This window comes from Acinonyx jubatus, chromosome D3, assembly GCF_027475565.1.
Source record: "Acinonyx jubatus isolate Ajub_Pintada_27869175 chromosome D3, VMU_Ajub_asm_v1.0, whole genome shotgun sequence".
In the NCBI taxonomy this organism is placed as follows: Eukaryota; Metazoa; Chordata; class Mammalia; order Carnivora; family Felidae; genus Acinonyx; species Acinonyx jubatus.
In genome coordinates, this window is record NC_069392.1 from 18829179 (window position 1) to 18845000 (window position 15822).

The window sequence follows — 15822 nt, forward strand, 5'->3', positions numbered from 1 at the left end:
AGAGTGGCCTCATGGTCACCGCCACCCGCATCCTTCAAGTGGGCAACCAGGGCTCCAGGAGGCTATAGGACTCTCCCAAGACTGCCAGGCACTCATTCATTTATTCCTTCAATAAACTTCATTGTGTACCACTCACTGCATGCCCTTGTGGACAACTGCCAGGCAAACCTAGGGCTTCTGAATTACTATTTTGAAGGAAGAACAGAGAAGGGTGTCTTGAAAGACAGACTTCATGCTCCAGTCTGCCCAGCACATGAGTTCCCAAGCAGTCCCTTTTCCTATAGATTCCTTGAATAAAGGAGCCCAGGGTGATGGTTCTGTCCCAGCACTCCTGCCTCCAGTCCTGGGCGCACCCCCCATCCCCCCACATACTGCCGTACCTTCCTTTCTCAGCACTTCAGACCTTCTCGCTCCTTTCACTCTTTTTTACAATATCTGTCGTATTCCTTCTGTGGACCCCTGCTGACGTAGCCCCTGAGGAGCCATCAGTCAAGAAGTCACATGGTGCTCCTGCCCTCACAGGGCTGGCAGATGAGAGGGGGCAGACAGCAAAAGCATCAGAGAGTCAGCAGAAGAGGCTGTTTAAGGTGACCATGGGACTGTGGGGACAGTATTAGGGGGGCTGGTGGAGGTGGGGTGAGATGGTGCCTGGCTGAGAGACCTGCAGGGACCAAAGTAGGGGCAGAGGTAAGTGTGGCTGGAGAGCCACACATGATGGGGGAGGGGAAGGAGAGAGATGAGCCTGAGTGTGTGCAGGTAAACTGAGGTATGGAGCTGGCTCTCACTCTGAGGGAGCTGAGGCCTTCAAGCAGAGGAGTCAGGAGGGTCCCTCTGTCTTATGCCAGGCAACAGGCAGTGGAGGACACTGAGGTACCATATGCTTCTGGGGATTCTTCTCCCTGCCTCTCAGCAGGGCTCTGCCCTCCATCTGCCCCTTGTTAGGGCATAGTGCATTCTGCCATCTGTCAGGAGGGTGTGTGCACTAAGCCTCAGGGGGCCAATGAATCCCAGGAAGATTGGTGCTGTTATCTGGCAAGTGGCCCCATGGTGTTTCTCCCATTCCCAGAGGTGACAGTAAGCCAAGGCTCCGGGCCAGTGGCGTGTTGACAGCTTGCTCAGGGCCTGAGACCAGGCTGCCTTGGAGCTGTCCCTGGTGGCCAGCTAGGCTTCAAGCACATAGCATGACCCCAGGCAGATTTGTAAAGTGACTTGCCCACCCTGGGGTGAGGGTGCACGATAAAAAGTCCAGGCCTTGGAGTCCTCCGTTCCTGGACCAGAGTGCAAGCCTGGCTCTGCCACTGACTTCCTGACTTGGGGGCCTCGGACCAACTCTTGGACCTCTCTGAGCCTAAGTTTCCTCTTTGGTAAACTGGCACTTACATAGGATGAGGAGTTCTGTGCTGTTCTTAGCCAGGTGGCCTGGTGCCTCTCGCCTCCCCATAGCATGAAGCTGCAGGGCAAACTGCAGTACAGGTGTGTCATGGTGGGTCAGCTCTCCCTGCCCCTCCACTCCCCTCCCAGCCTGGCACTTGTCAGTTACTGGGTAGGTTTCTTTATCGCTATCAGCTCCCACCCGGGGCCTCAGACATGCATTAGCTAAGGTCTCTTCTGAGCCGTCTGGACACTGTGTGCCTTTGCCATCGATCAGCTCTCTCTGGCAGTCCAGGGAGATGGCTGGGGAGCCTTGCTCTCTGCCGGTCTGTGGGGGCCAAGTCTGCAGGAGGCTAATTGACAATCCTGATCGGGTTTGGCAGGCCCATGCTTTCTGCACTCTTCTCAAGTGGCTGATTTTCAGGTCTCTAAGAGTGCTGGGACCTCTCCCGCAGCCACCTCCCTTCCTGGTCCTCTGCCTTCCACCTGACTGTTCCATTGGGAAGGGCCATCTTGATGCAGATGTCATGGGAGAAGCTGCAGAGTGGTAGCAGAAACAGAAGCCATAGAGGGATGTGTGTCCCTGTCCCATAGCCTTAGTGCCTGGAATGACACCTGGCTCAGGGAAGCAGGCTCCCCTCACTCTCTCCACCCTGGCCCTGGTGCTGTTCTCTTGCACGTGTCCCCAGCCACATGGAAGTCTCTGTTGGGTTTTATTTTCTTGATGTTCTTTTTTTTTTTTTTAATGTTTATTTTTTAAAGAGAGAGAGAGACAGTGAGCGGGGGAGGTGCAGAGAGAGAGGGAGACACAGAGTCTGAAGCAGGCTCCAGGCTCTGAGCTGTCAGCACAGAGCCGGACACGGGGCTCAAACCCACAAATCGTGAGATCATGACCTGAGCCGAGGTCTGACGCTTAACTGACTGAGCCACCCAGGCGCCCCTATTTTCTTGATGTTCTTAAGAGAACAGCCACCATGGAGATGCTTCTTCGAGCCTTACTTCCCCACCCCCCTCAGACTGCTGCTACTTTTTAAAGGGGTCAACTGGGTACTTCCCATAAGTCCCAAAGGAGCCCCAGAAGAGGCTTTTATGGCATGGCTCTGGGTGTACTGCAGCTCCATCTGGTGTCTCCTGTAGGGGCTTCGCTGACCTATTTAGGCTGGACCAGAGGTGGGTCTCCTTTGTGCCCTATCTCCATGGTCACGGTCAGGTGGGCTCACCTGTCATGTTCAAAGTGCAGGTATTGGTCTTCTGTCTCACGTCCCTTTCTGTGAGGGTCTCCTTCGTGGCTGATTAGACTGGCAGCCTCTCACATCTCACCCAGGAGAGACTTTGAACCAAGTGGCACTGAGACCAAGGGATCATGGCTGAGTACTGATACAGGTTGTGAGCCTCACTCCTGGGCTTCCTGAGTTGTTGCTCTTCCTGCTGGAGGTCTGAAGCTTTATCTTCTCTTTGAATCCTGTGTCCTGGAGCCCAGAGGAGCCCTGATCAGCTTGAACTAATCTGAGTTGGATTTTATTCTTGTAATGAAGCACGCCCGACCCATGCTGTTTCCCTGCTTCGTGCTCAGTTCGTCCATGGCTAACCCTCCCTCCCCTGGCAGAAGCATCAGGCCAAGCTTGTAACCAACCTCAGGAGGCTTCTGAATGGACTGGTCTGGGAGGCGGGGTCTCTGAGCCAGACTTCTGGGCACAGCTCTGGACATTGGAATGTGAACTGCAGGTTCATGCCCCCTGGGGCATTGAAGCTCAAAAGTTGAAGGCTGGGACTGAGTGACTGAGTATTCACTCTTCCTGTGTGGGGCAGAGTGGCCCCTGTGCTCCTGGTCAAGGGTCAGGGACTGATGCTTCCCAGGTAGCCCCTCCTTAGCCTGTTTCTGCCTCCCCCACAAGGGGGCAGAGAGGAGGTACCTCAGCCTTCAGGAAGCCTAATCATTCACCATGAATGGCTGTAGCATCAGTCTTCGAGGCCCTAGAAAGACCTGAGAGTGCTGGAGAAGTGATGTCTCAGGAGACCATCGCTATGGCTGCTGCTCCCTGACAGCTGCTGAGCCTCAGCGAGAGCAGCCCCCGCACGGCCCTTGGTGTGATTCCTACTCTGGGCTTGCCTTGGTGTTTTGATTGGAGTCTGTAAGAGAGGCAGAGTCTCAGCCTGCTCCTGATCTCAACATGTCAGATGTGTCTGAGCAGGTGTTCGGGCTCAAGGAGGGCTCTGAGCAAAACAGCAAGCCTCCCGAGTTCAGGCTAGAGGGGTTGGCTGTGCAGAGGGCTGTGGACAGTGTGTGCCCTCTCATCCACCTGGGATTGGCCCTGCTCTCATATGTGTCGGGCTGCCCGTGACCCTCTAGCCCCCAGCCCCACATTGAACCTGCTTAGACCTGCTGGGCAAAGGCAGCCTCGACTTTACGGGTCCTCAGCCTTCAGCCACTCCCAGAGCCAGGCCACGTCCCTGTAGAAAATGGCCTGAGAGTCACCGCCAGGCTTAATCATCCAGGTTTCCCCCAGGAGATGATGCTCTCCCTCGGGCTTCCACAGAAGAGCTAGCTGTGAGGGTGTCATCCAGGAGATGTGTGCTTGAAACTTTACTTGTCTCCCTCTCAGAGGGACCCTCGTTTCTTTATGTCCCCCGTTTCTATATGACTCCCATGGAGTCCTGTCTAGTGCTGGGTGTGGAGGAGCCCTCACCTCCTACGGGTCTCCTGTGGTCTCCGACAGCAACCCCTGTGGCATATCCCTCTGTGCAGGGGTAGGAGCAGAGGCTCAAGGGCAGGCCAGTGGGGGCTCCAAGCCAGCAAGCCAGGGAGCTGGTGTTTGCACTTTTGCCAGAAGTTGTGATGAGGGGGGCTTTCTTAAGTTTAGCCTGACCAGTAGTGAGCAGAGTGGGAGCAGGTAGGACAGACTTGCAGGCCAAGAAGTAGAAGGCATTAAGCAGTTGGGATGTGAGGTGATAAAGGCCTGGCACGAGGGGTGAGAGAGGCAAGGAAGGGACCTGGATGGGGGTAGGGCAGGAGTACTGATTAGCTGGGGAGGGTGGGCACTGCTCGAAAGAGGAGGGTCTGGTGTGGGGAAGTCCAGGTTCTGGTCCCAGCTCTGCCCCCTGCTGGCTTCTCCCTTGTAAGACCACACTGTCCGGGTGCTGGGGTGAGATGGTGCGTGCAGGGTGCTTAGCTGTGGTCCTGGCCATGGGAGTCTCCACGGGAAAGACCTGAGAGAGGAAGGTGGCAGGCCAGGTCGGCAGTGGGGAAGGGCTGCTCTCTAAGTCAGTGACAAGGCCCCAGAGAAGGCCAAGGCAGCCAGGCGTACACCCAGCCTCTCACACTTGGGCTGGTAGGCTCCTGTTCGCACCCTACCAGGCCCCCTGGGCCTGGGTTCCAAGAGGCGCCATTGCCCAGAGAGCACTGGCCTGAGCACTGTGGATGGAGCCCCCCTCCCCTCCCAGGTACTCAGGCCCCTGGTGTCCTACAGAGATCAGCTCTTCTAAGCCCAAGGTGGCTGTGTCACCAGGTACAATAAGTACTGCTGACACCCTGACAAGTCAGGGCTGACCCTTTAGGACAGCGGGGGTTCCCCTGACAGAAGGTGGGGCACTGGGTCCATGTAGCAGTTTTTCAAGGCTGATCCGGGTGCAGGGTCCCTATCTGTGCCCTTCTTGGGCAATCCGAGGCCACACTCTCCTAGGTCAGCTGTGCTAGGCAGGAAATCAGTTCCGGAAATGTACCCCACAGCCAGATGATCAAAGCCCACAGCCAGAGCTGCCTGGAGCTGCGGGATCGGTGTCTGCAGGAGCCGCTGCTCATCGCCGCTCTGCCAACGCAGCCAGGAAGGAGGGGACTGCCTCCCTTCCCCGTGGGCGCTGAGAGCTGCCCACACACTCACTTCCAACCTACTTCTTGTTTCCCCAGAACCTCCAGTGGGCCCGCGACGTGTTGCTAGGCAGCGGTATCCCGTGGCAACAACTGCAGCACATGCCGGCACAGGGGCTCTTCTGCGAGAGGAACAAGACCAATTTCTTCAACGTGAGTACTTTGCCTTGTTGATTTCCGAGGCTGCTTGCTGCACTGCTTTGCACTGGAGGTGTGCGAATGGCCTCCCTGGGCGGGTGTTCCCAGGACCACGGCTTTGCGGCATCCTCAGAGGGCGGGCAGGGTGGCGCAGTCGAGAGTGCGCCAGACTCGGGAGTGGGGCTGTGCTTGCCGAGTGACTTCTGGCAAGTCGCTGCACTCTCTGGGCACTGGTTTGCCTGTCTGTGGGGTAGAGGCATGGATAAGCTCTGTGCGTTCTCTAGAGCTCCAGGCATTCTGGGGCAACAGCAGGCAGTGGTGAAGGGGCTCTAGGCTCATGGTCTGCTCCTCTGGAGCAGCTCCGTTGGCCCCCATGTGGTCTTGGGCACCTAGGAGATTCTGACTGAAGCCGTGTCTACTGCCTGAAAAACAAGTTTGGACAGTGCTGGGCTTTCGGTGCCCTTCCAGCATTGACGTTCTATGTGGCATAGAGACCCACCCCTTGGCCAGGACATGGCCTGTCACCAAGGCTTGTCTGCTTTCCATCCCTGAGGCCCCCTTAAGCCCACATCTACCCTGCCTGGCCACCCCACCTGTGCCCAGCCTTCCCTCATTTGCTGTGTCCTGCACAGAGATAGCTGACCCCTCACTCTTCCACCTGGAAGTCTCCATCCACCCCTCCCAGGACAGCCAGCTCCCAGCTGGGTGGCTTTGGCAAGTTACCCAGACCCTCTGAGCTATGGTTGCTTCTCTGTTTTCCCGGATTCCCTGTTATGTGTATAAAAACTGAAGGGTGGGGTTGGCCTGGACAGGAGCTGAGGAGAGTAGGTCTTGGGGCTGGAGGGGTGTGTCAAAGGCTGGTTCTTGAGGCACGTGGCAGTAGGGGCCTCCCCACTGAGAGCCAGCCAGGTGGTAACATGTTTGGGTCCGTGGCTCTTCCCCTCTCCAGGCTATGACCTTCTAGTGGCCAGGCAGGGGCCATGGAGCCTGGGAGCCCTGCCTTTACCATCTCTCTCTGTGGGTATTTTATAGACAAGCAGTAGATGCTGTCAGTCTACACAGGACCAAGGATTGGCAGAGAAAGAGAAACTCTTTCCTGCCTAGATGCCCAGGCCACAGCCATCACCCACAGCAGCCACTGTTCCTCATCCTGCGTGTGTCCTTGCAGAGGGTGTCTGCTTGAGTATAAGCCAGTGAGCAGAAATGTACCCAAAGGACTAAGTATTTGTGCTTCTGACCTTTGTTTTTTGGGTTTTTTTTGTTTTTTGTTTTTTGAGTTAAGAACATATCTTGGAGAGTGTTTTAGAACTTGTTCGTTCATTTTAGTAGCTGCATAGTATTCCCGACATGTGGATGTGCCACAACTTACCTGCCCATCCCCCATTGATGGGCATTTAGGTGGTTTCCAGTCTTTTGTTGTTACCGTGTTTCATATATACATCTTTGCCAATGTGGGGATCCATTCAGAGGGTAAATTCCTAGAAACAATTTCCTGGTCAAAGAGTTTGTGGTGCCTTTAAAGTTCTAGAAGAAAGATAGTACCATCCAAAGATCCAGCCCACGTTCCTAAACTTAGATTCATTTTTTTCAGACCTCTTCCACACTGTTACTTTTTTCATATTTATTTGCTGTTTGGTAGGTGAAAAGTGTTATCATGTTTCATTTATTATTAGTGGGATTGCCCATGATATCACATTAGCAGTTTTACAGTTTTAGTTTTTTTCGGTGCCATTTCTACTCCTGTTAATTTTCTTATTAGGTTGTTAGTCCTTTTTGATTTGTAAGAACTCTTTGTCAGTGTTCTGCAAACCTTGTTTCTGTGGCTGCCAAATTAAAGTTAGAGCCAGGCAGCTAGCTAGTTTCCCTGAGTCCTCTATTTAAAAAAAAAAAAAAAAATTTTTTTTAATGTTTATTTATTTTTGAGAGAGAGAGGGCAAGCAGTGGAGGAGCAGAGAGAGGGGAAGACACAGAATCCGAAGCAGGCTCCAGGTTCTGAGCTGTCAGCACAGAGCCCAATATGGGGCTTGAGCTCACGGACCATGAAATCGTGACCTGAGCTGAAGTCTGATGCTTAACCGACTGAGCCACCCAGGCTCCCCTTCCCTGGGTTCCTATATAAAATGAGCTACCATTACTACCTGCCTTGAAGAGTATTATAGGGATCAAGTTATATAATGGGGTATAGCGACCCTACTTCAGGATCTGGCATATGGTAAGTGCTCAAGAAAACAGCCTCCTGGGGCACCTAGTTGGCTCAGTTGGTTAAGTGTCCAACTCCTGATTTTGGCTCAGGTCATGATCTCATGGTCATGGGATTGAGCCCACGTTGGGCTCTGTGCTCCCTCCCCTGTTTCTGCGTGTACTCTCTCTCTCCCTCTCTCAAGAAAGAAAAGAACTTCCCTTCTTCTCCCCTCTTACATTGCTGGTGTTTGCCCTCAAAGACTACACAGTAATGTTGTAAAGAGAGACCCAACCTCCCGTTCTTCCTCATGGGTGGGCTGCTTACCCTTCCAAACGATAGAGTTTAAGAGGCCGGCACCTCAGAGCTGGAGCGCATCTGAACTGGCAGCTGGGTGCTCCAGGCCCCTTCCCCATTGGGCTCACTCCCCGTAGCAGCTCCTGTGGTTTCTGGGGCCATCTAGAAAATGAGTTCTGTAGAAGGGCAGTCAGGCTGCCTGTGGGAGAGGAGGCTGGCAGAGCCCTGGGTGAGCCTGGCACATAGGCAGTGCCTCCCTGTAGCCGGAAGCCCCTGCAGATACAGGCTACACCCAGCATGGACTGGATGTTTTGGGTGTTTTTACCTCCTCTGTGTCAGCTGTTTGTTTCTCTGTGCTTCCCCAATGACCCGCTGCTTTTACCACCCTCGGGTGCTCTCCAGCCCAAGTCCTGGCCACCTCTGCTCTCTCAGCTCTTCTCTGTGGAGGTGGGTTGGGGCTCCTCGTGTTTCTCCAGCCCGAGGCCAAACAGACACTTATACCCCCGTTGCATCCCTGTACTCAAGGGACAGGTGCTCTCAGCTTCTTGGTGACAGGATGGCCTTTGCTGAGCCCACCCTGCCCTGTCCTTGCCACTGTTGTGGAAGGACCCTCAGGGTGGATGCACCCTGCCTCATACCCAGAGAGTGCTGACCCTGTGCGCTCTCAGCACGCAAATATGTCTAGCAGATGTGACCAAGTGTGAGGAATGGTTGCCTGCCATATTTACAGAGGAGCATTTAGTGCCCCCTCAGCTGACTCTGCTGGGATGGGGCCATGTCACTGACAGCTGGGGCTGTAGGTCGGGAGGAGCAGGCTGGCTCTTCTCCCTGCCAGTGTGCATTGGGGTTTGATGCCTTAGCCTGGGTGCTAAAGGCACCGGGCTACTAGCACTTGTGAGGAGGTATAGGGAGGGTGAAGGCAGGGGCATCTGGCACCCTGGCCTGCCGTCCCTCAAAGACCCCACTGTCTTGGGCTGCCAATCCTTGGTGTCACTCACCCAAGGGGCTTTCTGGGCAGCCCCCCTCATCATCCTCAAGGGCCTGGACTAGGGGACCCTCCCATTATTATTTTTTTTAATCTTTATTTATTTGTAAATGTATGTTTGTTTATTTTTGAGAGGGAGAGAGAGCGCAGGTGGGAGAGGGGCAGAGAGAGAGAGAGAGAGGCAGACACAGAATCCGAAGCAGGCTCTAGGCTCTGAGCTGTGAGCACAGAGCCTGACGTGGGGCTTGAACGAACCTTGAGATCATGAACTGAGCCGAAGTCGGACGCTCAACTGACTAAGCCACCCAGGTGCCCCAATCTTTATTTATTTTTGAGAGAGAGAGAGAGAGAGAGAGAGTGAGTGCACAAGCCAGGGAGGGTCAGAGAGGGACAGAGGATCTGCAGCAGGCCCTGAGCTCACAGCAGAGAGCCTGATGCGGGGCTTGAACTCACAGACCCGAAGATCGTGACCCCAGCCGAAGATGGATGCTCAACCAACTGAGCCACTCAGATGTCCCGTTTTGTTGTTTTTTTTTTTAAACCTCCCGTTATTTTTTAATGACAATTTCTGAAAATTGTATGAGTCACATGGGACCACATTGTCACTGCAAACAGTCCAGACACACAATGGAACAGGTGGCCTTCTCAGAGGTGCTTCTGTTGCATGGTTGGGTTGTTCTCTTTCTTCAGGGGTGTGTGTGCAAAATCAGACAAGTTTGTCATGCAGCTTGAGAAAATTGTGTGTGCGTGTGTACGTGCACACATGCTTTTCAGCAACTTGGGGTTTTTTGCTGACGCTAAGTCTTACAGAAGTTTCCCTGTGAGGAGCATAGGCCATCTCACATTTGGAGCTGCCACCCAGTATTGTGTCATGTGAGGGCCACAGTCTCCTTGAGTGGGCACATACATGGGGCCGGTCTCTGGGCTCCCAGGCAGGCTGTGGTAGGCTTTCCTGTCCATGTCTTTGTGCCGTGTTCCTCTTTGAGTCCCTAGCTGTCTTTGCCTGGCCCAGAGGAGGTGCTTGCTGTTTGTAGACTGATTTCCATTCGTGCCTTTTCGCGTAACAGATGGTCTTTGGGCATGTCCTCCTGGTCCAGCCAGTGCTGGCTGCCGTGATGCCCCTGCCACAGGATACTTGCAGGCTTACAGTAGAGCCCCACATGCCTGTCCCTCCGTGCAGGGCCTCTGTAGGACACCGTCAGGCACATGGGAGAGGCAGGGAACCCTTGAGGAACTTGGATGTGCTGGAGGCAGAGTAGATGCTGTTCTGCCAGAAACAAGACAGGGAGGCCTCCCGGGGTTCGGGGTTAGAGGCACCTCTGGGGGGATCTCCTCAAGGCTGGGCCATGCCTGAGGCAACATTGTGTGTGAAGGGCTAGACAACGCGATGGGTGCTGAAGGGCGGATGAGTGTGACTTTCCTCGTGGGGTCTCCTTGCACATGGGGCTTATCGGGCCCTCTGCACTGCTGGCGGGGGCCCTGTAGCAGTGTAGACGTGGCGTGTAGCAGGGCGCAGCAGTGTGGTTGGATGAGCATGTGAGAGAGAGGAATGAGCTTGGCGCATCTCCAGCCCCACTGCTCCACAACTTGACTGAGAGGGAACGGTTCCCAGCCCACCCCCTTCCTCTGCCGTGGAAAAGCCCTGCTTGCGGGCTGTCTGCCGAGCAGGTTGGAGCTCCTGGGCCATGGCTCCAGCTCTGGAGCGGGCTGGAGCCCCAGCTGAGGGCCTCATTACCTCAGCCCTCTCCCACCAGGCGGAACCGTCTGGTCTTGCCAAAACAGAGCCAGAGTTGTTGAACGTTGTTGGTTGAGGTCTTGCAGCCCTCCCTGCACCGGCGGGGCCTGGCCTGGGCCCTGGCGCCTGTTCTTTGACAGCCTCGGGCGGCACCAGCAGGAGGCATGTGGCTGTGTGATTCAGAGGTGGCCCCTCAGGCCAGCTGTGCAGAACAGGGGCTGGGAAGACAGGGAAGCCCGGGACAGGAGGCGTCGAGGTGGGGGTTGCGCCTGGGGGACATATGAGCCCTCCTGAGCCAGTGCTAGCCTTGAGAGGGCTGCAGGGCGGGGAGGGGGGCGTGGCAGGGGACTGTACCTCTCTGGGCAGGGGGGGCCAGGAAAGCAGGCTCAAAGCACACTGTAGAAGCTGAGGGCTCATCTCTGAATGTCCAGAAGCTTCTACAGCTTCCTATGCAGGTGTGTGCACCTCTGGACAGGTGGGCCTACATAGGCTAGAGCTGGGCTTTTCTGTCCAGAGTGAACTTCTCTCCCTCTTGTAGTTGATTCAGAAACGTTCCCATAGTAACCAAGCCAGAGATGGCTCTCTCTCCTTTCCCAAAATGTTTGCTTATTTTAGTAGGCAGGGTTTTTTCTTGTTTCAACCCAGTTTCCAACCACTGTGAAAGAAGCAAAGGAAACCAAGGGCCCAACTAGCATTGCTTCCTGCGTCTGAGACTGTGCAGGGTGGGCAGCGGCTGTGGCCGGAGTTTGAGGGAGTAGAGGTGAGATGCTGGCTTGCTGGGGCTTGGCTGCCCTGCCACAGTGCCCCCATAGCCACTCTCGCCCTATGTGGGGGTCTGCCTGCAGCTCAGGCAAGCAGTCCGTGGCCAGCAGCACCCAGGGCAGGTCCCCAGGCCCTGGGGCCACTGAGAAGAGCACAGACTTTAGACTCTTGGGTGGGCTCGGCCCCTGGCCACTCCACAAGGCTGCCTGTTGGCAGGGGGGTCACAATAAGTGGATGGAAGCCCCCACCAAGCACACCCTTGGCACATCACACAACTCACCCTTAGGATCAGGAATCAGCCTGCATGGGGCTTTAGGGCTTATCGTGGATCCCAGTGGTGCTAGTGGAGGGCAGTGCCGGCACCAGAAGGGGTGTGGCGACAGTATGTGGTGGGAGCCCCATCTGTCACCTGGCCAGGGCCCTCTGGAGGCTCCAGGCCCTGCTCTGGCTCGAGTGGGGCAGCCTGAAATGCGGACATGGCCATCCCTGCCCACCACATGGGCCCCTTTCTGTGCGGCCTGTCTTGGCCTTTGGTGCCTGTGGACGCAGGTCTTGCTCACTCTCCCTTGGTCGGTGCTTCATAGTACTCCCCTGTCTGTCCTCCTGCCCACCTACCTGCCCTCTTCCCAGTGGAGCGGTAGCTTCCAGTTCTCCACTGGTACAAAAACATGGCCTTCCCTGGTCTCCTTCCTCACCTGTGCAAGTCTCCAGGGCAAGTGCCTGAGAGTGGAGGCCCAGTCACAGGCCCTCGGCAACCAGTGCCTCTACACGTCAGGAGCCAGATGGTTCTGCAGCAACTGCCCAGGTTCCCTCCTACCAGCCCCCTCCCTGCCGCCTCCTTGCACTCAAAACCATTGGTTTCATTTTGGCCTATCTATGGGGTGACTGGGAAAGCCGAGCCCCTTCCTGTACCCATGGTTAGTCCCTCTGTTGGCCCTGGCTCTGGCGTGCACTCCTACCCAGCAGCCACCACATGGGCCTTGTGGTTCTGTTTGTCCTGACTCCATGTTGCTTCAAGTGTTGGGAGATATAGTCATCACGAGCTGTCTTTGTTTTTTAAGCACTTGTGCTGTGTGGTTGCCAGCCCTGGAGCCTGAGTACTCACTGAGGGCCCCGATGTGAGAGGAAAGGCCCCCATAAGCTAGGCAGCCCACTGGTGGGAGAGCTGCCCACCAGACCTGGGGGGAAGGAGAGAAGGTCTCTAAAACCTCCAGCACTCCATCTATCCAGGCAAGAATCAGTCACACCCATTCTACTCTAACCCCACCAGTTGGCTGTATGAACTTGGGGGAGTCCCCCTCTACCGACCCAGTGAGTGGATACCTAGTATTAGGGAGGGGCAGGCACAGCAGGCCCACCTCCCAGGCAGGCAGCCCAGCCTCTGAGCCTAATGCACGGCCGGGCCTGAGACAGTGCCTATTGTACAGGCCACACCTCCACCAGTGCCCTGGCCCTCGGGAGAGAGCCAGGGGTCCAGATAGAGGCCAGTGGTGCTGAGGAGGGCACAGCCTCTGGAATCCGGCACATTGGGCACTCCCAGGCGGGGACTTCATCTAGAAAAGCATCCCAGCACATCCCTCTGGCACAGTGCCCAACAGGCGAGGCGTGCTTAGAGACTCTGAATTCTTCCCACCCTGGAAGGTTCCCTGGGACAGGATTAACTGGGAACTGAGCAGCCCCAGAGTGGGGGAGATAGGCACCATCCTGACTTGGGTGAGCTCTGGCCACGCCCTGGGGTCTGTGCCCAAGACGTCTGCTTCCTGTTGCAGGGCCACAGTTGGCCCTTCTTTCCCACCACCCTCCTAATTCCCAAGAGGCACCATGCCTGGTGGGCTCGTGGGCAGCTCTTGCCTCACTTGGCACCTACCCCTGGAGCTGAGTCACTGACACCCACCCCCAGATGCCAGTCCCAAGTTCAGGGCCTTTTGCAACAGGCAGTCATCAGGGAAGACCAAGGCACGACCCAGGGACGAGGTGTTGGTCTCCACCCAGTTAATTATACCCTACACCAACCCTGACAGCGGCACATTTGTCCTGCCTCCCAGCAGTAAACAAGCCCCAGGAGCGCTAGCGTAGGGTGTTCCAGCCTGTGGGGCGCTCCAGTGCAGAGTCCCGCCCACCCTCTCGGGTCAGGGCCAGGGAACGTCGGGATAGGAAGCCCCTGGTTGGTAACAGACCCACACCTTTCCTGAAGTCAGTCTGCGCATGTCACTTTCTCTGCTCTCAGCACTGGTTGTGACAAGTTCTGGTTCCACCTCTGCTTGTCCCCGTGCCCACACCTCTAGGAATGTGTTGCCCCTTTGTTAAACCTGCTGTGTGCCAGGCCCTGGGCCAGTTACATTGTCAGTGAGGTCCAGTGTCTGCAGGCCCATTTCATGGAGGTGCCAGGAGGTAAGGTACCTTGGCTGAGGTCCCATGACCAGTTAGTGTTGGAGGAGGAATGTTGGCCTCACTGTATGTAGTGCTGAAGCCCATGGGTGGTAGCCGGTAGTCACACATAAGGGAAGAAGAACGGAAAGCCAGGGAAGGTTGGCCCCTACACTGGGATTGGCCTAAGCAGCAGTGTTGCCCAAATGGTTCATTGGCTAGGTAGAGAGGATGGTGTAGCAATGGGCACGGGAACATGGGCATCTAGCCCTGCCCTAGCAGGTGGGGCTGGGACTACAGGTGGATGAGGTCTGGGCCATGGTATAGACCAGGGCCACCCAGAGGGCTGGGACTGCACTGTTGCCTGGTGTGGATACCAGTGTGGGCATGTGTGGGCATGATTGGGTTGGGCCACCTGTCTGTGGTAGACAGTCCCTGCCTAGCTCCACCCAGGGGCTGCAGCTCCTGAGGAGAGCACAGTAATAGTGGAGGCTTTCACTGTTGCCACAGTGCCAGAGCATCTGTGCCCGGCCAGGCCCTGGCAATGGCAGGACTGGCCCCGTTTATGGGCACTCGCTGGGGGCTTTATTTGGGGTGCCGCCTTTGATTCTCCACAGCATGTCTGTGTGGTTAAGATACTATTATTATCCCCATTGTACAGAAGGGGAAGTTGACACCAACAGGTGTTATGAGCTGTCAAAATCAAAAGGCCTTTCCTACCCTGTGTCCACCAGTCTGACCTGGCTTCCCCTGTTGGACAGCAGAGCTTGTGACCCTGTTTTCAGGCCCTATTCATAGGCCACTCCCCGACTGATGTGCTTGCTCTGGGGACTGGGAGAGGATGCCACCAAAGAGAGTGGGATGCCTCTGCAGCAGCACTTGCCAGCAGTCATGCTATGGTGGCTGAGGCTTGGCTCCCCAGCAAGTCTGCACTTGAGCTGGGACCCAGGCATTTTGAACCTAGCTGGGGCAGTGGGCATGGCAGCCAGTGGATGGGCCCTAGAGATAGGCAGAGGAGGGACACAGGGCCCCCACAGACCAGTGGGATGCGGGACAGGAAGGATGGGGGTGCACGCAGGCAGGGGTGGGCCTGGCCTGGAGCTCAGCTCTGCTCTGCTGCACCAGGTCCACTGTCCCACACATTCCTGCCCAGTGCCTGGGCCCCAGGTCTACATGTGTGACCGTGGGACGCCAGGATGCCGCTGAAGGGCCACTGCTCATCATCTCACTACTGCCTATGCACCCATATCATCTGATTCTCAGAGGAAATTATCTGAAGTTTGTTGTGGCTTTCCTCTCCCCCCATGGTACCAAGTCCCCAGTGGCTGCGGGTATCCAACCAGGCCAGCAAGGAGCGGCCTCAGGCTCTGCTCCTGGCCCTGCCCTCGGTGGAGGGGACTGTGGTAGGTGTCCTGGCCTCCCCCTCATCCTCACGAAGATCCCCAGAGCCGAGCAGCAGCACCGTCAACGGGGTGGAAGGAAACCTAGTCACATCATGGTGGGAGTTAGAGAACAGAAAAGAAGGGAAAAGTTTAAATTGAGGAAATCTGAGCTCTTTGGCTGTAGTAGAAATGGCTGCAGTGGTGCTATTTTTAGCATTGTTGAGATGATCTATGGGCCAGTTGCAAAAGTAAACAAAAGATTCACTTCAAGTTCTCCAGGGAAAAAAGGTCCGGTTTTTAAGAGTCTTAAAAAGGTTAGCAAACTTGTGTGGCTTCTTAGCTTATCCCTGGGTTCTCCTTCCTTCCCATGTCCTGCAAAGCTCTGCAAGCCTTGTTGAACTTCACAGCTTCCGGCTTGCTGGGCTCAGGTTCAGCCTGGAGCAGGTGCTGGAGGCCTTCCCGTCCACATCCCTGCCTCCCTGTCTGTGGGGACAGCCTGAGCCCAAGAAGTGGCAGGTGGGGAGGGGCTAGTTCCCACCTGAGAAGCTGCAAGTGTCCCGGCCCAAGGGGCTGGCATGCAGTGGGGCAGTAGGGACAAGGCCACAGGACAACCAAGCCTCTACCCTGACAGGACCACAGCACAATCATCAATCCCTGCCCCAGCCCAGCTGCCTTCATTCACAGCTAGAATTTTTTAAAAACCACCAATAATCCAGTGTAAGCAGCCTTTAGATGATCATC

The 15822-nt window shown here is 55.8% G+C and overlaps 1 protein-coding gene across 6 annotated transcripts in view; it reads left to right on the plus strand.

The window, feature by feature from the left end:
* CABIN1 (calcineurin binding protein 1) overlaps positions 1–15822 on the plus strand; it is a 152873-nt gene that overhangs the window by 101387 nt on the left and 35664 nt on the right. For all 6 annotated transcript variants that reach the window (XM_027044097.2, XM_053205910.1, XM_053205911.1 and 3 more), the window contains one exon: positions 5276–5389. In XM_027044097.2, the coding sequence (XP_026899898.2) occupies positions 5276–5389 (114 nt within the window). The remainder of the gene's footprint in view (positions 1–5275; positions 5390–15822) is intronic.